Consider the following 25,164-nt stretch of genomic DNA (forward strand, 5'->3'; position numbering starts at 1 on the left):
GGAGTATTGAGAAGTAGTTGGGCTTACGGTGAGCGGTGAATGCAAAAAGGTAGTACTTCATTCTTTCAAATGAGTTATATGATTTTTATTGTTGTTTTTGGCCTGAGCTCCTCCATTTTTGAGCTTTTATGTGGAAGGCAAGAACAGGCTTCTTGGTTCTGGCATCTCTGGGTTGATAGGAGCCCAAAATTGGCCATCAGAATACATTTGACACGGCTAAGGTTGGATGGGGACCCAGTGACACATCAGTGAGTCACATGTTTTATAACTTAAAGATAATGTTTTTCAAGATTTCTTTCTCCTCCCGGGGAATTAATTTCTGCAGACATTAAGTCAGAAGCAAGCGAGTCCATTTGTCTCCAGTCTCTTCCTTTCTTTCATCACAGCGTGTGTTCGTGTGGGATTTGGATGAGACGATAATTATTTTTCACTCCTTACTCACCGGGACTTTCGCGTCCAGATATGGGAAGGTAAGAATCCATTTTGTCTCTTCTCTCTCTCTGTCTCTTTTTTTGTTGTTGTTTTCTGGGGTGTTTTTTTTTTTTTTTTTTTTTTCAACATGACGGTCTGTCCAGCTGGTTTGTCCTGGGAACTGTGGGGGCAGTTTATGAGGCGGCTTCTCCAACAAAAGCTGCCCCTCTAGGTCAGTCTGGGTTTGAGTGCTCCTATGGAATGTTCCCTCACCATGTGAAAATTTAATTAGCTTCCCCTTCTGTCGTCCCCCAAGCCTTCCTTCCAACACATGAAGTGTTCACCGTTCACTTGATGGGATATAAGTTCAGAGTCTTCGGCTGTCTCCCTCCTAAGAGCGCGAGGATCCATGGCAGCCAAAAACAGTAATCTTAGCTTAAAAAACGAAGTAAAGTATTTTTCTAGTTCCCTGTTGTTTATCTTAGTGTCTCCGGCAGATGAATTCCATTTTCCTTCCGTTTTTCTGAGACGAGGGGGAGGCATCTTGTCTGTTCCAGAGTGGACCTTTACAACAGCTTTGCAAACGTATCGTGGACAAAGTATGACAGGGAACCCTGCAGTTAGGATTTGGGGCAAATGTTATCGGCTGAGCGGTGGTGAATGGAAGAATCATTGAAACCACCTTCATAATGCAAAAGTGAACCCAGCTGCTCACACCCACAGCCTGCCGGTTCTCTGCATTCTCCCCACTGGCTTCCCAGCAAACCACATGTGGGGGCCGTCTCTTTGGGGAGACAGGTGGGGGTGGCGAGGCAGAGCTTTAGAGAACAGGCAAGCTGTCATCTCTGAGGCGAGCGACCTGTTGGCAGCTGCTTCCACGCATGGGTAGGAACCATGAGACTCACCAGCGCCTGGAAAATATTTCTGTTTCTGTTTAGAGACCAGAAATATGATTTGACATCACCTCATGGCTTTTCCAGCTGCTCGTGTTTTTTATGGGGGTTATAACAAGCTGGATGTGTAATTAGCAAGATAGATTTATCATCTGCCATTATGTTGTAGAGAATATAAAAATGGTGTCGGTGGTGCAGAAATCTCTTGCCACGTAGGGACGCCGTTAATATGTCTAGCAGTGCCTGGGGGAAATCCGGCGTGCAATCTTGGACGGAGCACAGCTTTGGGAAAGGATGGCAGAGTCCAGAGCTGCGAAAAAGACCAGAGTGGACTTGGCAGGCATTGCCAAAAGTGGGGCCATCCCAAAGGGGCTGCAGTAGCGAGTTACCTGCTAGTCTGGGTGTCAGGGCTTTTCTAACCACCCCGGTAAAGCCCCCACCCCCTAAAAAGCATACCTTCCCCCTTCTTGCCTTTAGAAGTAGCCCACTCTGGGGTCCTACAGCTGCGTGCAACAGCTGGGCTCTCAGGGATTGTGTAAGGCTGTGTTATCTCGGGGATGGTCTTTGTGTCTGTGTCACCACCCTTCCTGAAACCGAACTTTGAGCATCCTCAAGACAGGGACAAAGCCCAGAGAGCCTTTCTGAGCCCACACCAGGTGATCCTCTCTCCAACCCTAATCCAATCACCTCCACCGCCCGCTGCGGACCTTGCCCTTTACAGCTGCCTACAGAGGGCTCGTCCCACAGCCCAGGCCCAGGGGAGTCATGTCACTTCCCTGCTGGAAAATGGTCACTGGCTTCCCCGTGGACAAACGCTAATCCCAGCCTCCCAAGGCCCTTCATGGGCTAACTCCTGCCCGCCTCTGCAGCCCCGTTTCCCGCTACTCATCCTAAATTACTTTCTGTCCTCAAAGCTGGCCGCATTCTCTCACATCTCTGTTGGGTTTCTCCCAGGACGTACCAGGTGTAGAGTGGGAAAGTGTGACGGGGGAGGGGAGGTGGCCAATACATGTTGCACAAAGAGTTAACCACTGCAGGTCCCTGGAGCCTGGGGGAGATTCTGTAGGACACACCTCTGAGCGGACCACCGACGAGTGAGGTTGCTGGGATATCTATTCCATCATAGGCTGAGGGCTTCTGCTGGATTGTTACCTCCCTGCACGTCTGGCCTGCCCCAAGAATGCCACAGAGCACAGCACTCACAACCGAAAGCCTCTGCGTGTACAGGAACGGACACAGCTGAGGGGATATGGGAAACAGGCACACCGGAAGCCTCTGCTGTAATCTGGAATGTTCTAGCATGTTCTTTTACTAGATGAAATCTTACTTTCAGTTCCCATTTTAAATGTAGCTTCCTTCGAGAGTACTTAGCTAACCACTTTCCTTTATCTAAATTGCAACTCTCACTATTACTGTGTTTTTCATCTCTATTACACACTCACCATCAATCTCCCTTCTAGGCTATACGTACCATGAGGGCAGGGGCTGTGAACACTTTTTTACCTACCCAGCCAAACGGTGCCTGGGCCAGAATTGCTCAATAAATATTTGTTGCATGAGTAAGTCAGGATGATCCGCTGGAATGAAAGCTACATGATGACAGGCACATTTTTTGCCCTGTTTTGTTCATTGCTTTATTCCCAGTGCATAGAACAGTACCCCCCACTTAGAAGACTTCAAATAAATATTTGTTGAAGGAAGGAAGGAAGGGAAATAGTATCAAAACAAAAAATGCCTAGCTGGTGGCCAACGACCAAATTCAGCCTGCAGACATTTTTGTTTGGCCCCTAGAGTGTTTGAAAAAATGTGAATTTGTCGCCAACATTTAAAAATCAGGAGATTGCAGAGACCAAAACAATCCAGATCTCTAGCTCTTCTTGAAAAATTAGAAAATCTGGCAATCCTACATTCTCATGTGGCAGCAATCAACGGGAGCTGAGTAGTGACTGGCCTCAGCGGTGGGGGGGGGGGGGGCACTCTGCAGCCCAACCACAGCCCCCACTTGGCCTGTTTAACCCACTTATGGGAGCATCCTGGCCCCACTGGCATGTGAGTTCCAACTGTCCTGGAATTTCAGAACCACAGAAGGTCACAGTTGGAAGGACCTAGGAGATCCCCCTGCCCAGATAGTCTCCATAGTACAGAAGGAGAAACTGAGGCCCAGAGAGAGTAAGATCACCCAGGAGAGAATAAGAGTCATATTTCAGGCTCGCTTGCCTCCCCGGGAGCCCCCAGCAGGCCCAGGGAAAACCGAGATGAGAAGCCCTGGAGCATCGGTGTGCCATATTCACTCCAGTTCTAGAACTCACCACTCCCTCCTCCAGCTCTCCCCTACGCGAGGAATGAGGTGGGTTTTTTCTTTTTTAATTTGCAAAAGCCAAGCACCCCAAGAGAGACCCAAAATAACCATGGCTTATACAAGACCATTTATTTCTTGCTCATAACAGTGCAGGTGTCTGCAGCTCAAGCTGGTAGGGCTGCTACACAGCACAAGGCACCGAGGCCCTACTTGTCCTCTGCCATCCCAGAACATCAACCCTCACTGGCAAGACAAAACCTAGCTCGCCCCCATGTGTATGTTCCAGGCAGTGGGAAGGGGGAACAGGAAAAAGAGAATTAACCCCTCTTTATTTTACTTTATTTTTATTTGTCCCCTGCTCTGTTAAGGGCCAGATTCAGAATCTGTATATAGCATTTCTGTTCACATCCCATTGGCTGAAACTTGATCATGTGGCTGCATGTAGCTGCAAGGGAGTCGGGGAAATGTAGTCCAGTCACATGCCCCTTTGGCATTCAGGAATTCTATTATTCTGGAGGGAGAAAGAAAAAGTGGATATCCAAGGACAGCTAGCGTTTCCTAGCACAAAGTACCATCTACATCTACTAAAGGGAAGAACAATGAAAGAGGAAAATGTTGAGGAAAAAGATCCCAGAGGGTAATCATATTTGTAGGTCTAAAGCTCCAAAGAGAAATCTTGGCTACAGCAATAAACTTGGAAGTCAGAGAAGTATCGAGAACCCAGAAGAATAAGAGTGTGGCCCCCATTTTGCAGACAGAGTAACTGAGGCACAGGGAGGTGATATAGTCAGGGTATTCATTTTGTTTTGTTTTATTTTATTTTATTTTATTTATTTGACAGACAGAGATCACAAGTAGGCGGAGAGGCAGGCAGGGGAGTGGGGAAGGCAGGCTCCCTGCTGAGCAGAGATCCTCGTGCAGGTCTCAATCCCAGGACGCTGGGATCATGACCTGAGCCGAAGGCAGAGGCTTTAACCCACTGAGCCACCCAGGAGCCCCTTTTGTTTTATTTTATTGTGTTATGTTAGTCACCATATAGTACATCATTATTTTTTTATTTAGTGTTCCATGATTCATTGTTTGCATATAATACCAGTGCTCCATGCAATACATGCCCTCCTTAGAACTAAAATACATGGCCTTGACTTTTGGCCCACAGCTCTTTCTCTTTGCGCTTTTCCTAGAAACTATAGCTATGTGAAGCTCATTATTAATAGCTGGTATCAAGCAGAAGTCAATTTGAAGCATGGAGTATTTAAGCTACAAAGATATTTATTGGATCACAGTAATTGAACAACTCAGAGGTATCTGAAGTCAGGTTGGGCTAGATCCAGGAGCACTAGCAGTGTTCTCAGGGTTTGGTCTTTCTGTATCCCTCAGCTGACTTTCTTCATATAGCAACTCCCTGTCAGCAATCCCAACTGAAAAAGAAGACCTACTTCCTGGAATTCAAGCACAGATCCCAGGCTTGAATCTCATTGCCCAAACCTCTGTGGCTCTGATTTGCCATGCTAGATCAGGAGCCAATGCTCAGAGAGAGTAAAGGAACAGGTCAGCTCCATCCCAACTAAATGCACAGAATGGGGGAGGAATGTTTCCCAAAGGAAACTGAAATTCTCTTCCTAGAAGAGGGTGAGGACCATGGAGGTCCAGAATGGGTTCTGAAGGGCAAGACACCCTATACATCCACGCCAAGGCCCCATGGCTCTTTGCTTGTGGCCACTGCATTGCGCACTGCATAGAAAGCAGAAATCATACCAACTGTGGTCCCAGCCAAAGGGGTAACTTGCTGTTTACTTAGGGAAATAAGACCAACAGAGCTAAAATGATTAAGGAATGATTCCAAACAGAGTGTTTGTGTTTTCAAACAGAAACTGGGCTCTCTTCCTGTTCCCAATCAGAGGCATGTGCTGCTCGAGGCTGTCATCTCTCCACTTCCTTTCCATCTCTTCCTACCCAGTGCTCAGAGCCAGAGCATCCCCCTTTGGTAGCTGTACCTCCCTCATCTTGTGGATCCATTAGAAATTCCCGGGAGAGCTGGAGCTGCCAGCAGCCACCGCCTCTTCCCTAACCTCTCCTCCTCCCACCTCACTCCCAGCAGTCCCTGAACTCCATTTTTTCCATCCTGGATCAGGCAAATGCAAGGTGGTCGGGAGTCTTTCTTTCCCTGTGGCCGGGAAAGGACTCTAAGAGGGATTCATCAGCAGTGCCCCCGCCCCGGGGTTCACAGTAGGTCCGCCTTGACTCCTCCCCTTGTGCCTTGCCTTCCAGGCAGCTCAGCACCGATTGGAAACTCAACTCCGGGACCAGTGGTGTGTGTCTTTTTAATAACAGCTTTCTGGAGATAGAATCCATGTGCTCTACCTGGACATTTCAATCTGTACAAATCACTGGTTTTTAGGATCTTTAGAGTCATGCAACCATCACCACTGTCTAATTTTAGAATATTTGTCATCACCCCAAAAAAAAACTCCGTGTCCCTCAGCGGTCACCCCCTGTTTCCCCCAGTCCCTGGTCACTACTAATCTACATTTGGTCTCTATAGATTTGCCTTTTCTAGACAGTTTTTATCAAATAAATTCGACAGTACGTGGTCTTTTGTGACCAGGTCTTTCACTTAGCAACCTGTTTTCAAGATCCATCCATGCCGTAGTGGGTACCAGGACTCCATCCCTTCTCATCGCTGTGTGATTCTCCCTTGTATGGACTGTACTGCGTTTTGTCTGCCCCTTCATGAGTTGAGGGACAGCTGGGTTTGGGGCTTTTATGAAAAATGCTGCTGCAAGCACCTGAGGACAAGCTTTTGCAGGGACATATGTCTTCAGTTCTCTTAGGTATATACCCAGGAGTGGAATTGCTGGGTCCTCTAGGAATTCTAGGCTTAACATTTTGACCAACTGCTGGACTGTTTTTCAGAGTTGTTGCCCCATGTTATGATCCTCTAAGCAGTGTTTAAGGTTCCAATTTCTCCACCTCCTCGCCAACACTTGTGCATGTCTTTTCAGTTATAGCTCTCCTGATCCGTGTGCAGTGGGATCTCCCGGTAGTTTTGATTCATATGGCCTTAATGGCTAATTACGTTGACCAATGATGTTTTCCTGTGCTTATTCGCCATTGTAGTCTCCTCTTTAGAGAAATAACTATTCAAATCCTTTGCCCACTTCTCAATTGGTTTATGACTTTTTCTTATTGGCTTTAAGAGATTTTTATATATTCTGGATATATATATGTGTATATGTATCCAGTTTTTCATATATTCTAGATATATACATATATTTTAGAGATGTACAATTTACAAATATATATAAATATATGATTATATATGATATGTATAATTATATGATGTGTATATATATACATATATACGCATACACGATTTGCTACATTTTGCAACAGTAGATATGTGATTTGCAGATATGTTTTCCCCATTCAGTGGGTTGTCTTTTCGCTTTGTGGATGGTGTTCTTAGAAGTATTTTAGGTATTTCAGGGGAGAGAGACTGAAATTAAATTTAAAAAGAGGCCTCATGGAGAAGCTGAATGTTGAATAAAGATTTAAAGGGGGGTGCCGGGTGGCTCAGTCAGTTCAACGTCTACCTTCAGCTCAGGTCATGATCTCAGGGCCCTGGGATTGAGCTCCCCATCAGGCTCCCTGCTCCACAGAGAGTCTGCTTCTTCCTCTCCCTCTGCCCCTCCCAACCAATCATGCTCTCTCTCTCCCAAATAAATGAACAAAATCTTAAAAAAAAAAAAAAAGACTTAAAGGAAGTAAAGGAACAGATATCTGGTGGAAGAGCAGAGGAAACAGCAAGTGCAAAAGCCCTGAGGCAGAAGTTTGCCTCAGGGTGAGTTTTAGGGACAACGAGGAAGTTGGAGCAGAGCAAGCAAGGATGAGAGTAATAACACACCAGGCTTTTTCTATGAAGTGGGAGCCATGGAGGCTGGGAGTAGAAGAAGGGCAGGATCTGAATTCTATTTCTAAAGAATCCCTCTGGCTGCTCTCCTGGAGAGTAGAGCACAGGGGAGCAAGGGCGGAAGCAGGGAGACCAGTGAGCAGGCTACAGCAACAGTTCAGCTGAGAGACAATGGTTGTGTAGACCAGGGTGGGAGCGGGGGAGCAGTGAGAAGTGTGGCAACCTGGCTACATTTTGGAGGAGGAACCGACCACAGATGAAGAATGCAACACTGGGCTACAGAGCTGTCCTATTTTCTGTCTAGGGTCTTCCTCTGAAGAGACCTCACCTATCGAGGTCTCTTCAGAGGAAGAGACCCCTATTGCCAACTAGCAAATTCCTCTTGAACAAATTCTCCTATTTTTTGCACAGTGCACTCTGTGCCAAGTACTCTGCTGTGAGCACTGTTATTTAAGTTGGACCTCACATGCAGACGCTGAGTTATTCATACTCTTTGTGCACGCAAAGCCCATCTCTTGTTTCACGGGGGCACGACGTGTGTTTCCCTTTAGGCCCATTTGGATCTTCCTCCTTCTCTCCCCATGTTTCAGTGTGGGGGATTCTGTTTGTCTTCCTGTGACATACGTACTGGGATTTTTCGCGTACATTTCTGTCACATCTGTAAACAGCGCTGTTTAAATACCCCATGTTTCTCACTTCTTTCCTTCTGCTCTGTGGTTTTGGATCCTTCCGCGTCACCATACAGCCAACAGCAGTGTTCTGACTCAGTGGCTCTCAACTGGAGGTGACCTGGCCCCCCAAGGGACATTTGGCGATGCCCCGGCCATTTTGGGTTTTCACAGCTTAGCGGGGTGCTCCTGGTATCCAGTGACTGGAGGCCAGGGATGCTGGGGAAACATCCTGCAATGCACAGGCAGCCCCCCCCCCGCACCACAGAGATTGATCTGACCCCAAACATCCATAGAACTGCCGTTGAGAAACCCTGCCCCTAAGATTCCACGTTAACCTTCTCTGCTTCCGCACGAGGAGATCACCCAGGCTGCCCAACCTACCCACCCGCATAGACCGCACTGTGACAGGCAACCCTCAGGGACTCTCGAGTTATTTTGCATGTTCTATCTCACTGAATCTCCACCACAAGCCTGTAAGGCATGACTGCTCCTCTTACAACCATTTCTGGAGAAACTGATGCTCAGAGAGGTGGGGGGGAGTCAGCCGTTGTTGCCCAGCTTGGACGGGATGAAAGCCAGGGTGCAGCCCATGGCTCCCAGCCACGCATGGGAGCAGCATCCCCGGCGATCCATGTGCATGTTCTCAGGGTAAAAAGGAAAAGCCGCTGGGGTGAACTCTTCTACGTGACCGTGAACTCCAAGGACGGACGGACTGGATCTGATGTGTTCATAGCTTCATCCCCTGGCACCCAGCAGTGCCCGGTACATCTGCTTGACAAATATTTGTTGAATAAACAAACAAACAAATAGCTTGCGGGCAGGGAGTTTTAAGTGCGAGCGATTGCAAGCACTGCAGAAGTGAGAGTCCAGGGCGTCTGCCCTCGAGGGAGCAGATGTCCGCACACATGACAAGACAGGGGCTTGTCAGCATCTCTCTGGGGCCAAGACGCTAGGTGCCAGCCTGGTCTGGCCTCACCCAGAGCTTGGCCCACAGCAAGGGCTCAGCGAAGGCTGTGGAGTATTGTGCAAGGAGCCCATCTAGGCAGGCTAGCGGCCAGGGACATTTTGCAGGTGGGGGACCTGGGCTGGAGCCAGGTGACCCTTCATGCCTGCCTGAGCAGAATTTCTGTCCACGTGGCACCTTTAGGGGTTCATGCCTTGCTGAATCTGAAAAGATTCAAGGTTTCAAACCGATAACGCAGGGCCAAATGTGGCCTAAAGACAGGTTTAGTCTGGCCCCCTGGCATTTCTTGAAGCTCTCAAGTCATTGCTGGTATTTTCTTATATCTCTTTTTAAAAAAAATTTTTATTTATTTTCTTATTTGATGAAGAGAGAGAGAGACCATGAGCAGGGGGAGGAGCAAGGGGAGAGGGAGAAGTAGGCTCCCTGCTTAGTAGGGAGCAGGGCTTGATCCCAGGGCTTGATCCCAGGACCCTAGGATTATGACCTGAGCCAAAGGCAGATGCTTAACCAGCTGAGCCACCCAGGTACCCTATATCTCCTCTTTTTTTTTTTTTTTTTTTTTTTTTTTTTGAGAGAGAGAGAGCACACTTGTGTGGGGAGGGGACAGAGGGAGAGGGTGAGAAAGAATCCTAAGCGGGCTCCATGCCCAGCACAGGGCCCAACACAGGGCCAATCCCATGACCCTGAGATCATGATCTGAGCCCAAACTGAGAGTCCAATGCTTAATCAACAGCCACCTGTGCGCCTTGGCAGTATTTTTAAATCTGGATACTTTACATAAAAATCTGGATGTCTCACTTCTCTTGAAAACTGGGGAGGTCTGGCAACAGCAAGCCTGAGTTTTCAAAGAGCGGGGACCTCTGGCAGGATCCATGCCCTCAGGTGCCCCTCAGCCCCGTGGGCAGTGGACTGTGGAGCTCTTCCCCTCGTTTGTCCCAGCAGACACTTACCTCTGTGACCCACCAATGCCAGGTTATTCCCAGAGTGTGTAGGATGTGTGGGGGCAGAGATTACTGGCTCCTGGTTCCCTCCAGGGGCCTTGAAGCTCTGTCAGTTCATTCTAAACTGTGCTTTAGCATCCTCTCAGAAGCGCAGGCCGTCTCCTTCCTTGGGAGCATCTGTCTAGCCACGCTGTCGTGGCGGGGGGGTCTGTTCACTCCGAGTATGTAATCCCCTGCCACCTGCCCCAGCTCCGCCTCCTCCAGCAGCTGGAAGGGAGGCAGGGCTCCCCACCCAGTGTCCGCACCCAGGGCTCTCCGCCCTTCCTGACGAGGTCTAAACCCCCTCCCGACGGCTCAGAGCCCCACGGAGCTCGTCACAGCGCCTACTGCTGGGGTTCCTCTCTTGCTGGGATTACCTGGCGATAGAGTCACTTCGCCGTCATCATCATGAGGTGGCGAGGACAGACTTTTTGTTCCAGTGACACTGTGCACGCCCCGCCCGGTCCCCATAGCCCTCCCCATTCCTGTGGGCACGATAGCTTCCCTCTGTCAGGACCCGTGACACTCTGGGGGGTTCTTCACAGTCTCCCAGACGTCCCCAGTTACAGCCGTGACCCACTCACTGTCCCACGCGGGTGTTGACTTCCTTCTCCGGCCCCCACTTCTCTACTGTGCCACCCATGCTTCTAGGGTCTCTTCCCAGCTAAACTGCTCACACCAGCATCCCGGGATCAGGGGCTGCTTCCGAGGAGACAAAGATTCCAAGGAGGTCCGAGTGTTCAGACTTCCTCCTGATTTCAGGAATGGGAAATTGTCCCCTAAGCCCTCCCAGCAACGTGAAGTGTGGCCCGGGGCCCCGCCATCAGCAGGAAGCTGTTAGAAATGCAGAGTCTCGGGTTCCAGATGTGCTGAACCAGAATGGACATTTAAACTTGACTCACAGGTAATTCCTTCACACATTAGTCTGTGCCATAAGACATAAGCCATGAACTCACTTAGTGACAACTTTTCTCAAAGATCCGGCCCGCCCACCAGCGTCTTTGTGCGTCTGGAAGAGGCTGGGTAGAGCGAGGCGAGGCTGGCCAGATCTGGGCTCTAGGCCCATAGCCTCCCCCCAACCACAGCTCTTCTGCCCCTTCCGACCAGCCACAGCCCTCCCCCACTCCTCAGAGGGTGTCATTACGTGATTCCGGCTCGGATTCCGGAATCCAATACCCAGCGCGGTGCCATCAGGATTCAATCAGATCCAGTCGGCGATACATGGCTGAGCCTGTCCGTTACCGCTTTACAGACTGAGAAGAAATAAAAAACCCCGGTTTTATGACCCAGCAGTTAAAAACTATTTGTAGAAGTTGCTACGGTTCAAATCAAAAGTGCCCTCCCTGGAGGACTATTAGTTAATTCAGAGGCCCACGGATTCTTTCCTTCTCTTTCTTTTTACCCCGTCTACCTTGAGATGCAGCTCTAATTCGCTTCTGCCGCTCAGACATCCAGCGCTTTCCATCCTTTGACAAACACAAGCCAAAGTGCTTAAGGACATCTGTTTATTTTATTTCTTTAATGAGAAAACCTTCCAATTTCTCCAGGCTCAGCTGTGTTTATTGACTCTGTGTTAGCCATGTGAGGCTAGCACCTTGGAAGTTTAAAGTCCTGGCGGGGCCCTCGCAGCGGCCTCCAGCTCTGAAAGGCAGTCAGCCCTGCCCAAGGAAAACAGAGTCCTTGGAACTCTATAAAATAAGATTTTCAAAATAAATACTGCCTAATTCACTCGGTAGATGTGGATTAAGTCAAGATGAATACAATTTGGAAAGGATTTTCTGAGGAAGTCGGAGATTTCTTTCCCCCACTGGGGGTTAAACCTTGTATTTAAATCTTTGTTTTTCCCCCTCCAGCTCTCTTTTCAGTTAAGTGAAAGGTATTTAGTCTTTGTGGCTAATAAAGAAATGAGGGCTTAGATTGGCCTTGGAGAGAGCGGTGATTATTTTCTTTGTGGGACCGGGGATGGCGACTTTGCGGGCAGCTCCACTCCATCCATTAGGGCCAGAAGCAAGCAAGCGTCTGTGGTTGTCATTCTGGCGGGGGGTGGGTGAAGAAGAGGTTGGAAACACTTGGAAGGATGTCCTAGAGGTGAATGACAGTTGGAGGGGCTGTGGGCAGGGGGTAGTACCCTTTATAGAGTTAATCCCCTGTAATAGCGCTTCCTTGAGCAAGTGGGTCTCCATGCCAAGTGCCTCTGCTTATGTATTTTAGGGCATTAAAGGATTATTTCCAACATAAAATATATTTTAGAGATGGTTTGGGGTTGTCAGAAAAGTGCTCATTAGCAGGGACTTTCTTTGAAGCCCTGTGCTCTCTGCTGCTCGGAGAGGGGAACCATTTCCTTGTAGAATCAACTTAGGTTGCGGCTTTTCAAGCTGGTTAAGACCCCTGATTTTCCGCCCACAAATTTAGCAGATGCCGACCGCTTCCCAAGACTTCTTTCGCCAACTTTTTGTTTTGTTTTGTTGTTCCCTTCTTTAGTTCTACCTTTCCGTGAATGCTGAAGGGGAACTGGGAAAAAAAAAAAAAAAGTAATAATAATAAGGGGGATTTAAATCTATGCAAAACCTGCAACAGATTGTTGGTTGGGCTCGAGTGAGAAGCTCTTTGTCTTCTGTAAATATAGGGGTTGGTGCTCACAATGATAAGGCATGAAAAAAAATCCCAGGCACCCTGCGAACTTAAATAATGGGAACAATTTTCCCTTATGCTTAACTAGCAGGTTGAGAAGCAGCCTTCCCCCTCGCCCCACCTGCACTTTTTATGGTACTTATTTTCCAACAATAGGGCTCTTGAGCTGTTCTAAGATCGCTGGAGTTGCTGTGAGCTTCTGGGGATGAGGGTGTCACTCGGTGAATGGCAGGAAGGTGTCAGCGCGGTTGTGTTGGGGGTTGACTTTGACGGGGAATTAGGAGGCTCCCCCCACCCTGCCTGTTCCCCCACTTCCTCTGTGAATGAGTAAACTTATAGATCCTTCTGATGGCCAAGGCGGCATGCTCTGACCCAAGTCCCCCCACGCGACCTAGTTCAAAGTAGAAATATGCAGTTGTAGAATTTCTTTGGAAATGTCCATCAACGGATGAATGGATAAACACATCTTGGGATGTTTGTTCGTACAATAGAATGTTTTTCAGCTATAAAAATGCATGGTGTGCTGATCTGTGCTACGACACAGACAGACCCTAAAAATGTTGCACTACGTGTAAGAAGCCCAATGCAAACATCGTGTGTCGTGTGGTTCCATTTCTACAAAACATCCAGAATCTGTAAATCCAAACTGACAGAACACAGACAGGGGGTTACCAGGGCCTGGGGGGAATGGACGGACAGGGAGCAACAGCCTTGCGGGTATGGGGTTTTCTTTTGAGCTGATGAAAATATGTAGGAACGAGAGAGGGGTTTGCTCATCTGTAAAATCGGAATAATATTCCTGCCCCCCAGACCTCAAAAGACCATTTGAGAAGTTGGTTTTGTTTTTTGTTTTTTTGTGTTTTTAATAATTTCTTCATCAGGTTTTGGGGTCAAGGTAATACTGACCTTATAAAATGAGTTGGGAGGCATCATCTTCTGTTTTCTGGAAGAGACTATGGAGAATTGGTGCTAATTTTTCTTGAACTGTTTGGTAGAATTCTCCAGTGAAACCATGTGGACCTGAGATTCTGTTCTTCAGGAGGTTTTTAACCGTGACTTCGATGCCTTTAATGCTTGCTGCTACTAGTTCACCCTGGGCGAGTTTTGGGAGTTTGTGGTTTTCGAGGAATTGGTTCATTTCGTTCGTTGTCAAATTTATGTGTGTAAAAGCTTAAAAAAAATTTTACTTTTATGGTGACTTTCAGTTTGTAGCATCTAACCATACCCAAGAGCCTTCAAGTATAGGGATAAAATCCCTCCCCCCGTGTACCTGATACTGGGTCATGAGTCATCCCCTTGGTCCTCAAGACAAACCCACAAAGGCAGAGGGGGGGATCCCCATTCTACCCAGAACGACACTGCCCCAGACAGCCAAGCTAGTAAGTGTCAGAGAAGCAGTCAGACCCAAAAGCTCCAAAGGCCATTCTGAGTGCCAAGGCCACCAGAGCACACGACAGCCAATCACAAGGCGCCCACTTCTCGGATCAGCGTTCAGACCTTCACTCCAACCCAGTTCTTCCCTATTCTAGACATCATGCTGGGGAAGGTAAGGGGTCCACGGGCCACAAGTGACTCTCAACGATATTTTTTGTTGCATTTTTTAAATTAGTTGCCAGTATTTAAAATTGGGAGATTTCACGGGGCCCCTGGGTGACTCTGTTGATCGAGCCTCCAAATATTGGTTTGGGCTCAGGTTGTGAGATCAAACCCCACGCTCAGCAGGGAATCTGCTTGAGATTCTCTCTCCCTCCCTCTGCCCCTCCCCCTGCTCATGTGTGCACCTGCACACTCTCTCTCTCAAGTAAATAAATAAATAAATCTTTTTAAAAAATAAAATTGGGAGAGTTCACATAAAAATTCAGATTTCTGGGTTCTCTTTAAAAAAAATCAGAAGGTCTGGCCATGAGGCACCCACAGTTCCCAATGGCATCACTTGGCTGGAGCTGCCCCACTCAGTGGGGCCGGTGGGCTCCAGATTGCCACAGTCCCCACTACCCCCTATTGCCAAGGGCCAGGTATCAGTCATCATTACTCTCCACTGTTGTCTTTCTAGGAAGAGTCAAGAGGAAAGTTTAATATTTCTTGCTGCAGGAGTTAGAGAAGGGCAGACAGCAAGGCCCTGTTACACCCAGCCCATTCTGTTCATTTGTGTGAGCTCCTTAGTCCCTGTCAATCTGGCTGTCTTTGGTGCCTCATGTACAGAATGAAGCCCAAATTCTGCGGGCCAGCTTCCAGACCCTTCTAGATCCTTTCATCTCCAGCTCTGAGATTCTCAAGTTTATATTTTAGGCTGCAGCTTTGCAGTTGCACCAAGAAACTCTGGACCTTTATTTATGCTGTTCCCTCCAGCAGGATTGCTGTTCTCATTTGCCACCCATTTGCCCAGCTAATTCTCACTTAGCCTTCAGGTCTTATCCCGGATGTCTCCACCTCCAGGAAGCTTTCCTTGACTGTCCAGGGTTAGGCATCCTTCCTGTGTGCTCCCTTAGCACCCTGCACTTGCCCTCTTACAGCATTTATCTCTAGATGTTTTATTGCCTCTTTACTTGCCTGTCTCCCCAACTAGACTGTAGCTTCTCAAGTACAGGGATAGTGACTGTGTCTTCAGATCCCCACTTTCTAGCACAGCATGTATGATGTGCCCATAATTGCTGTCAAATCAACTTCCATTCAGTTATAAGTAACAGAAACTCAACTTAAGCTGACAAGCAGAAAAGTAAATACATTGGCTTTTATAACCAAAACGTTCAGGGCTTTATTGGCTTCAGGTGCGGCTGAATCAAGGGGCTCAAGCAATGTCAGCAGAACTCTGTTTTCTTTCATTTGCAGTGGCAAAAATTTACCCCTAGAAGCACAAGACCAACATCCTGCCAGCTCAGTAACCCCAGTAAATAGAGACTACCTCTTTCCCAGTAGCTCTGGCTAAGTCCCCGACAAGGTTCTTCTTGACCTGGCTGGAACCAGTCACCCTGGTGGTAGGGTCAGCTTCCTCGTAACTACACAGATAGATGTGCAGAAAATCAGACTCTTGAAAAACACTTAAAACAATGCTGTTATTAGGAGATGGGCTGGATGCTATGCAGACAAGAACAGCAAACACTCTCTTCCACATGCATGTTAGAAGCCACATGGAAGCCAAAAGCCTGCATGGTCTTACCTGGCATATAATAGGTGTTCATTAAACTCTTGAAGATGAAATGTAATCTGGCCAGTTACCAGGGTCCATGCCCTTACATGTGGCCCTAAGGGGTCTGGTCTGTTACCTCTATGCCCTCTCTTGTACTCCTCTCCTCCCCCACCCTGACCTAGCCACACTGGTCTCCTGACCTGCCAGACACACACCCACCTCAGGACCTTTGAACATTCGGTTCCCTCTATCTGAGATGCTCCTCTTCCCACATGGCTTCCTCCCTCTCCCCCTGAAAAATCTTTTGAAATGCCACCATCTCAGCAAATACTTCCTTAACCATTCTATGAAATTGCCACACCTCCTACACAGCCCACATACATGACACCGATTCTTTGCCATATTTTTTTTCTGTAGTGTTTTCCATCACCTGGCGGAAGTGCAGAATGTGCACTGCTCAGCTCCAGGAGGCACCACTTTCATGGTGGTCTATGTGAACGGTCCCCCTGGAGTTATGCAGTGCACAACCTGTGCGGCCATACATACCATCCCTACCATCAGACATACTGCAAATCTTGCTTTACTCATTTATATGACTGTTTTGTTTGCTGATGTATCCCAATGCCTGGAACAGTGCCTGACACATAAAAGACACTCAGTAAATATTTGTAGAATAAATGAAAGGATGGGTGAATGAATTTCTGTTGCTCTCAACAACGCTGCACCTTGTCAGCTAAGGTGAAGTGTGAGGAAAGAGGAGTCCTGTGTCCTGATGGATGTCTATGAGCCACATGCAGTGACCTCTAGCTCCTTCTCAGAACCCTTCTTAGATGCTGGGAGTCCAACCGACAATATGCTGAGCACTCTGACACCATTTTAGAGGAAGTTGATTTTGCTACTGGAAATGATCGTTAGTTCTCACCTATGCTCCTCCCATTCTTTAGGTTCCCTGGTAGGGGGGTTAGAGGACCCTTGACGCTGTTCATCATACCATGACACACCATCAGTGTTTGTAAGTTGTTTCGCTTCTCTGCAGACTGAACCCAGGCCAGTATCGCCTTGTGCCAAACCCCCTCACTTGCCTGATCCTCAGCGCAGAGAGACCTCTGGGCTGAGAGATGACGGTCCAAGCAGCCACATCCTCTAGAGCTAAGTGACAGGGGAGGAAAGGATGGGATTGGAGCAGACCATCCTGGAGCTGAGTTCCATCTGTTAGGACGGTGGGGATTCACTGAGCCCCAGACCTCCATCGTGAAATGGGTATAATAACAATACCTACCTCCCTGGCTTTTTGGCTGGATAGGATGGCATAGTGCTAGGAAGGCAGCCCAGGTGATCAATTCTGGATATAAACCAGAGGGCCTCACCCGATTATTCCACCTGGCTCTCTCCTCCCTCTCCCACTTAATGAACTCACTCCACAGCCTTCTTTCTGTTCTCTGACATACAGAGCTTGTTCCTGCCTCATGGCCTTTGCACTTCCTGTTCCTGCTACATAAGCATCCTGCGGCCAGCTCCTTTGTTTCACTAGGGTCTTTGTCCCTGGGTTAGAGCCTCGGAGAGAGCTTGCCTGCCCACCGCAACTCTAGTAGCCTTCCCCCAAACACACCCACACACAGTCCATCTTCTTGCTCTCTCTGCTTCTCTCATGTTTCATTTTCTTCATCTTCATGTTTCATGTTCATCTTCATGTTTCATTTTCTTCAGAAACATGTCCCTAGCTGAAATGGAATGTTTTTTATTTATCGTGGCCCTCCCCCTCCACTAGAATGTGGGCTCTTTGCAACAAGGGACATTCACTGTCAGAGAGCAAAGAGACAGTATAGCGTAGTGCTCGACCACAAGAGTTGGTGAACTCTATCCATCTCATGGGCCAAAGCTGGCCTGCCACCTGTTTCTTTTTTAATAAAGTTTTATTAGAACACAGGCGTGCTCAACCATTTACATATTGCCTGTGGCTGCTTTTGTGCTGCAACAGCAGAGTTGAGTAGTGGTGGAGACCATCTGGGCCATAGAGCCTAAAACACTGGCCCTTTATAGAAAAGTTCACCTGGTCTAGAAAATTTCGCCTCTGGTCTAGAACCTGGGCTCTTAAGCCAGACTGCTCAAGTTCAAAGCCTATTCTGTTCCCTAGCCATATGACCTCAGTCAAGTCATTTTGCCTTTCTGGGCCTCAGTTTCCACCTCTACAGCATGGATGTAGAATCAGTAGCAGCTCAACATCCCTGGGGGAGGATTCAGTGAGTTAATACATGGGAAGTGCTTGGAACTGAGCCTGCTATGTAACAAATGGTCTTTGTAGGGTAAATGAATAATAAATATCATAATAACTAACAATAAGTGAAGAAATAAATGTCTTTTGAAGAACCAAGTCCTCAGAAGCACATTGCTGATTGTGTAAGTATGTCCTCTCAGGGCATGATAAGCCCGAGGAGCGTGATCCAGGCAAATAACGAGAAGCCGAAGACTCCCGGCGTGGAGGGCGCGTCAGTGCTGGGTGGAAGCAGTGGGTACTTGGTGGGCGGCAGGCCCGGTTCTAAGCACTTATGTGAACTTTCAAAAATGCACTGGTCTCCTGTGCCATCAAGTGGCCCTTGGTCCTGGACAGTGACTCCCTTAGCATAGGTAACCATCTCCTGGGATCTGTCTAGAACTTTCCCAATCTTAGCACTCAAAGTCCAAAGTCCCAGGAAATCCCTCAATGTGGGCAAATCAGGACAGTGGGGCCCCCTGCCCCACATCCAGATCTACTTACTTCTGGTTTTTTGTTTTGGGGGGGGTTTTCTTGCCTTTGAATTTACACCTTTGGAAAGTGCTTTAAAAGCTGCCAGATACCTCCAGCTGAAAGAACATTTTTTGAAGGCTATAAACAAATTCAAGCGTCTGAGTTGTTGGTTAAAACTCCCAAAGAGGAGCCAGCTTAGACATCTTTGTTTGTTCTTTTCGATTTGAACATGATTTTATCATTTGCAGTCGGCTTGGCTCTTTTGTGACTCAGTGGTGAAGGGATTTATCCTAGTTTTTTTGGTAACGGTCTCGTTAGGACAAATAGACCCATTTGCTGAGCTAAGAAGTTTTTTCTCTTTTCTGTGTTCTCCTGTGAAACTGCCAAAGAAGCCAAGTTGTTGGGTGGGTTTTTTTTTAACTTCACTGTTTAAACATGTGAATCAAACTATTTTTTCTTTACAACCATCATTTTCTTGTCTTCCTCTTTTAACCAAGCTGATCTGTTTTCCAGGAGTTTCCAAGTAATTAAACCCAATTAAAATCATTAAATTCTTTCTTTTAATGACAACTTTATTATTAAAAGCAAACCACAAGGAGGAGATTTAACTGGCAAAGCCCTCCATTGTGTGCTAATCCGTCCCTAACCTCTGGCTGACACTTCCACGAGATAAACCCCACAGAAGAGTGAGGCTGCTTTAATGAATAGCTTTAATTAATACTTTTCTTCCTTGTGGCAGCATAATTATTTGTTCAGCTTGTAAACAGCTACTTGGCAGTGATTTCTTTAAAGGCCCAGTTGGCTTGCATGGTGTGATGGCTTTGATTGGTTTTGTGTGTTTGTGTGGCTTTTTTTTTTCTTTTTTTTTTTTTTCCTTAAAAGAAGGGGAGAGTTTCCAGAATAGGTGTAGGAGCACGTTGTCCTGAAACCTGGGGTGTCAGGGTGATCCACAGAGAAGAAAAAGCAGGGCCAGCGCAGGTGGCGGGCTGCCTATATTGTCGAGAACCGTCTCCAGAGTGAGCAGGTCTGCAAGCCCGGGCAGGGTCCCCGCCAGACACAAGCCCGGCGAGTGGCAGTCGGGGTGCTAAGAGGAGGGAGGGCAGGAAACTGCAAAACGCCAGGCCAGCCTCCCACCCCATGTCTCCCCTGGCCTTCCCTTCGGGTGACAGCAGGGGTGATGCTGGGTGTGGCCAGAGAGGCCCCAGAGGAGCGAGTCTGTGAATAAGAGTGACGAGCCCACAGGCCGCGTGTGTCCCCAGCCTGGCACCCCTCTCAGGTGCTCTCCGTGTGTCTGCTCACTGACTTACCGTCGCTCGGGGCAGGTGCTGGAGTTACCCCCACCTCCCACGGACAGGAAACGGGCCCACGATGTGCCCACAGTCACACACATTCTGCGGGCCTAGGGCAGAGCCCAGGTGCGCCGGCAGGTGTCAGGCTGCAGCGGTGGTTCTGAGCCACTAGGTCACACTGCCCCTGGGGATACAAAAGTGGCACCTTTCACTCAGCTGGGTGGGAGATTTAGGTGTGAGTTTTGTTGTTGTTGTTGTTGTTGTTGTTTTAATTTTAGTTCATCACTCAGGAAGCAAACTTCATTAATAAGGGTGCTCACTCTACAAACACAATGTTCATTGGCACTAAGGATGAGAACTGTCATTTTTTTTTAAAGATTTTATTTATTTATTTGACAGACAGAGATCACAAGTAGGCAGAGAGGCAGGCAGAGAGAAAGAGGAGGAAGCAGACTCCCTGCTGAGCAGAGAGCCCGATGCGGGGCTCCATCCCAGGACCGTGACCTGAGCCGAAGGCAAAGGCTTTAACCCACTGAGCCACCCACATGCCCCACCCCAGCATTATTTTTTAATGATTTAGAGCAGTGGTTCTCTGCCAAGAGTAATGTTGTCTCCCAGGACCCCGTGACAAAGTCTGGAGGCATTTTTGGTTGTCACAACTGGCAGGGGGCTGGGGGAGGTGGGCACTGCGCACCACAAGCACCTGGTGGGGAGAGGAGGCCAGGGTGCTCCCACGTACCCTGCAATGGCCAGGACGCCTGCCATGACAAAGAATGATCTAGATTAAATGTCAACAGTGCCAAGGATGAAAAAAACCCTGATCTATGGAATCCTCGATTTTTTTATTCTAGAGATATTTTGTAAACATGCAAAAGTAATTCTTTTTCTTTTAAGATTTTATTTATTTATTTGACAGAGAGAACACAAGCAGGGGTAGTGGCAAGCAGAGGGAATTGGAGAAGCAGGAATTGGAGGAGCAGGGAGCCCAATGGGGGCTTGATCCCCAGACCCTGGGATCATGACCTGAGCCAAAGACAGACACTTAACCAACTGAGCCACGCAGGTGCCCCACAAATTACCTGCCCCTAATAGGTGGCTTCATTTACATTGTTTTTAATTGGTTAGCTACATTAATTAGTTATCATGGTGATCTTGACTGTTTACCATGCCACGGAAGCTTTTCCAAAACACACATAAGGGGCTAAGAGTTCTTAACCAAACATTAGCTAGTAAAGAACCTTGCATGAGTATCTGAAGACCCCTTCCCAAGTCCCCAGACACCAACCTTGATTTGTGACACAAGTTTCTTTAAGAAAATGCCTCATGAGGAGCATGAAGCAGGGTTAACTCATTTCACCATCCAAGAAGCTTTGTACTAAGTGTTCAGAAATCCCCAGGTGCCTCTTTCAAGCCACCAGGACTCCCGCACCCTGGGAGCATCCAAACTGTGTCTGGAGCAGAAAAGGTAAGCAGACAGTCCAGGACGGCTTGCCTCTGGGACTGGTTCTGCTCAGAGACTGGAACTGGGTTTAACACTTAGGATGTCAGACTCTCAGCTGCTCGGAGCAAAGATAGGACTTTCCAGTCCTCATGTCCAAGGACCAATCATGGCGTTCCAGCAGAGATGCCCTGGTTAGGAGGAAAGAGACGTCACTGGGACTCACCGACCGTGGATCACTGTGAGAACAAGGCAGTGTGCACAGGGTTGTTTTTTGTGCAATTGTTGGATGGCCAGCTTCTGAAAAATACTTTCAGAAGCACTGCATTTGATAACCGTTAGTGGATCTAAAGAGACCCAAGGGGGTGCCTGGATGGCTCAGTTGGTTAAGCGACAGCCTTCGGCTTGGGTCGTGGTCCTGGAGTCCTGGGATCGAGTCCCACATCGGGCTCCCTGCTCAACGGGGAGTCTGCTTCTCCCTCTGACCTCTCTCCTCTCATGCTTTCTCTCTCTCTCTCAAATAAATAAATAAAATCTCTAAAAGAAAAAAAAAATTGAAAGAGACCTTAAAGTCAGTGACCAAAATGAGTCTTTCCACCGCATATCTCCTTTCTGACTTCCACAAGGACATCCTAAAAAGTTATGGGCTGCCAATAAGTGGGGGAAAGGCTGGGCAAAAGAAGGATTCGGAGACCTTCAGGGGTGGCTAAAACGATCTGATTTCCAGCCTCAGCCAAGGTGTCTGGTTCCCGCAGCCTGGCCTGGGAGGCAGGGAGGAGGCAGCTGAGAAATGAGGGATTTACGGAGGTGGGGGGGGGGACCCTTCTCGTTTCCATATCAAGTCCAGGAAATGAAAGGCACAAATGCTCAGAGGCAATAAGGGGACATCCTTTCCCACCCCTGGGCCCTCCTTTTATCCTCTCAGAAGCCCAGCAGTTATTAGAAAGGCGAGCCAGCCTGAGACCTGAGGAAAGAGGCGGGGCAGCGGCCTGTCATTTCTCCCAACTTTGCAAGTGCAATTTAATTAAATGAACCATTTATTTCATTAAAAGTAGAGATCAACAGTTTTAAATCAGGCATTTGCAAAAAGAAAAACCTCGTTACAATCTGCCTTAAGCCTCCTCTCCCAAATAAAATACTTTGTGCTGTTAGTTCCTGTGAAGACGTAGTCCACGAGGAAACTGGGTAAGATTTGGGTTTCTAAGATAGTCACGAGTTTGCAGCCCAGCTCTGCCCCTTACAAGTATCATGACCCTGGACGAGTCACTTCATGACTTTGCATCTTGATTTTAATGTAAAACAGAAAAAAGAAGATTCAAGGGGGAAATGTATTAATGTCAGTGAAATTCACAAATGCTGAGACATCCATTTAAAAAATACTTACCTGGGCACCTGGGTGGCTCAGTGAGTTAAAACCTCTGCCTTTGGCTCGGGTCATGATCCCAGGGTCCTGGGATCGAGTCCCACATTGGGCTCTCTGCTCGGCAAGGAGTCTGCTTCCTCCTCTCTCTCTGCCTGCCTCTCTGTCTACCTGTGATCTCTGTCAAATAAGTAAATAAAAATCTTTTAAAAAATAAAAAAATAAAAAATACTTACCTGGAGCAACTGCTGTTTACTGGGCTGTGTTCCAGCCTCAGGGGCCATGGCAGGCAGTAGCTCTCCCAGAGCTTGCCTTCTGGTTGAGGGAGAAAGACCAAAAATCATAAATAAGAAAGAACGTTTCAGAACATGCTAATGCTATGAAAACCTATACCAGGGTGAGGGAGGGAAGTAGAGTGAACGTGGTTGGCATCAGGGTTAGATGGAATGATCAGAGAAGGCCTGTCTGATACTGAAAGTGGGAACCAGATGTCATGAAGGAACCAGCCATGAAAGCACCTGGGGGAAGGAAATTCCAGCCACAGGGAACAGCAAGTGCAAAGGCCCTGAGGCCAGAGCGGGTTTGGCAAGTTGAGGGAGCAGAGAGCTGGGTTGGAGAGAAGTCGATGGTGGCTGCTAAGAGATGTTAGCTTTACTCAGAGGGCCAGGGGAAGTTAGTGGATTTTAAATGAGGAAAAACAGTTCTGATTTTTGTCTTAAAAAGAGTACTCTGGCCGCCTCATAGACCCCAGATCTGGGCGAGAAGGGAAGCAAACTATATATGTAGCCCAGCACACAGACACAGTTATTCTCTTCCTCCCACAAATCTCCTTCTCTTGGTGAGGGACTAAAGGCCCCGGGGAGGGGCACCTGGGTAGCTCAGTGGGTTAAAGCCTCTGCCTTCGGCTCAGGTCATGATCTCAGGGTCCTGATACCGAGCCCCACATCAGGCTCTCTGCTTAGCGGGGAGCCTGCTTCCCCCTCTCTCTCTGCCTACTTGCGATCTCTCTCTGTCAAATAAATAAATAAAATCTTAAAAAAAATAAATAAAGGCCCCTGGGAAATAAGGTAAAGCACTAAGCATGGGGCTTAGCACTTAGCAGGCACTCAATAACCAGGAGAGCTGTAATAATGAGTCTGCTTATTTGGAGGAAGCGTGTCTTAATCCCTCACTTTTGAAGCAAGTGGGGAAATTGAAGTGTAAGGACAAAGTGAAAACTGAAGTCCTGTGGCAAACAGGGACATTTGGAAACTACAGCCACATGGGCTCTGCTCCCTCCCTCCCAGCGCCAGAGAGTGACCTGCCCTGAAACACATTGCAGTGACTTAGGGGCTGGGCCCAAGGACCCAGGGGGCATCCTACAGGACCAGCCAGAGAGTTCTTGGCTTTGTGCAGGACAGGAATCTAATACAGCCAGGAAGAAGAGAGCCCCGTTGACTGAATCGCGTGAGAGAAAAGAGTAGAGCGGACAGGGTGTCTGGGAGACTCCGAAAAGGAGAGGTGAGTCTCCCTGCCACTTGGGGTTAGGGGATTACACTGGACAAGGGTCCGGGATAGATGTTCCTTCAGGAATCCAGGGTAAGGTCCCATCTGGGTGAACAATAGGTGTTATTCCCTAAACCACCCAAGGCAGGGGTGTTGATGCCGATGTCAAAATGCGGTTTGTTCGAAACTCATGTCTTTGAGCTCGGGATCCGGTTCTTACATGTTTTCAGGTGTTTGGGGGCCTAGGACGAAACTCTGAGAATGATTCACTCTCTTGCTTCCCCCTTGAGACGGGGACGTCACTTCTTTGGTTGACTCAGACAGATGCAAGGTGAAATGTAGAACAGGAGTAAACAGGGCCTAGCAGAGAAGCAGCAGAGAGAGAGAGAGAGAGAGCGCGCGCCTTTCCGAACTGCTCCCCTGTCTTGGTAGGGGACAGTCGACAGAGTGCACTTGGCCTCTGGATTTGAGACACTACTTCGCCTCCAGATTTTCCTAAAGCAGATTTCAACTTAATCACCCCATCGAAAGCCCCTTTTTCATTTTTAAAAAAAATTTTTAAAGCCCCCTTTAAAGTAAATAACTTAAAATGCCCCATTTACTACGCTGAAATTAAAACCTAAATAATACAGCCCACCCACTCAAAACATTTTTAAAAAAAGCATATAGTATCGTGAATGTAACGTAATGAAAAGAAATAAAAGAAAAAACATTTTTAATATCTATTTCAATATGTAAACACCCAGGCCTGACCACAATAGGAGACACAGTGAAGGAATGTGGTACGTGTACCTGCTTCTCATTAAAAAGATTTGCATTTAAGAGAGGAAAAGCCAGAGCCATTCTGAAGGAGTGGAACTGGGTGTTTATGGAGTTTCTATCACATCAGCATGACTGGTTAAATCAGTGGCCATTGGGATTGAACTCAACCTCCAGCCCTTCTCCTCTCCCCCCAGAGGTCAGGGAGTGGAGCAGAAA

At 47.8% G+C, this 25,164-nt stretch overlaps 1 protein-coding gene across 5 annotated transcripts in view; it reads left to right on the forward strand.

Annotated features, from left to right (window-relative positions):
- EYA2 (EYA transcriptional coactivator and phosphatase 2) overlaps positions 1 to 25,164 on the forward strand; it is a 272,621-nt gene that overhangs the window by 186,253 nt on the left and 61,204 nt on the right. For all 5 annotated transcript variants that reach the window (XM_082744870.1, XM_082744873.1, XM_082744874.1 and 2 more), the window contains one exon: positions 387 to 470. In XM_082744870.1, coding sequence (XP_082600996.1) covers positions 387 to 470 — 84 coding nt within the window. The remainder of the gene's footprint in view (positions 1 to 386; positions 471 to 25,164) is intronic.

Source organism: Mustela nivalis, assembly GCF_964662115.1.
Source record: "Mustela nivalis genome assembly, chromosome: 8".
Lineage (NCBI taxonomy): Eukaryota > Metazoa > Chordata > Mammalia > Carnivora > Mustelidae > Mustela > Mustela nivalis.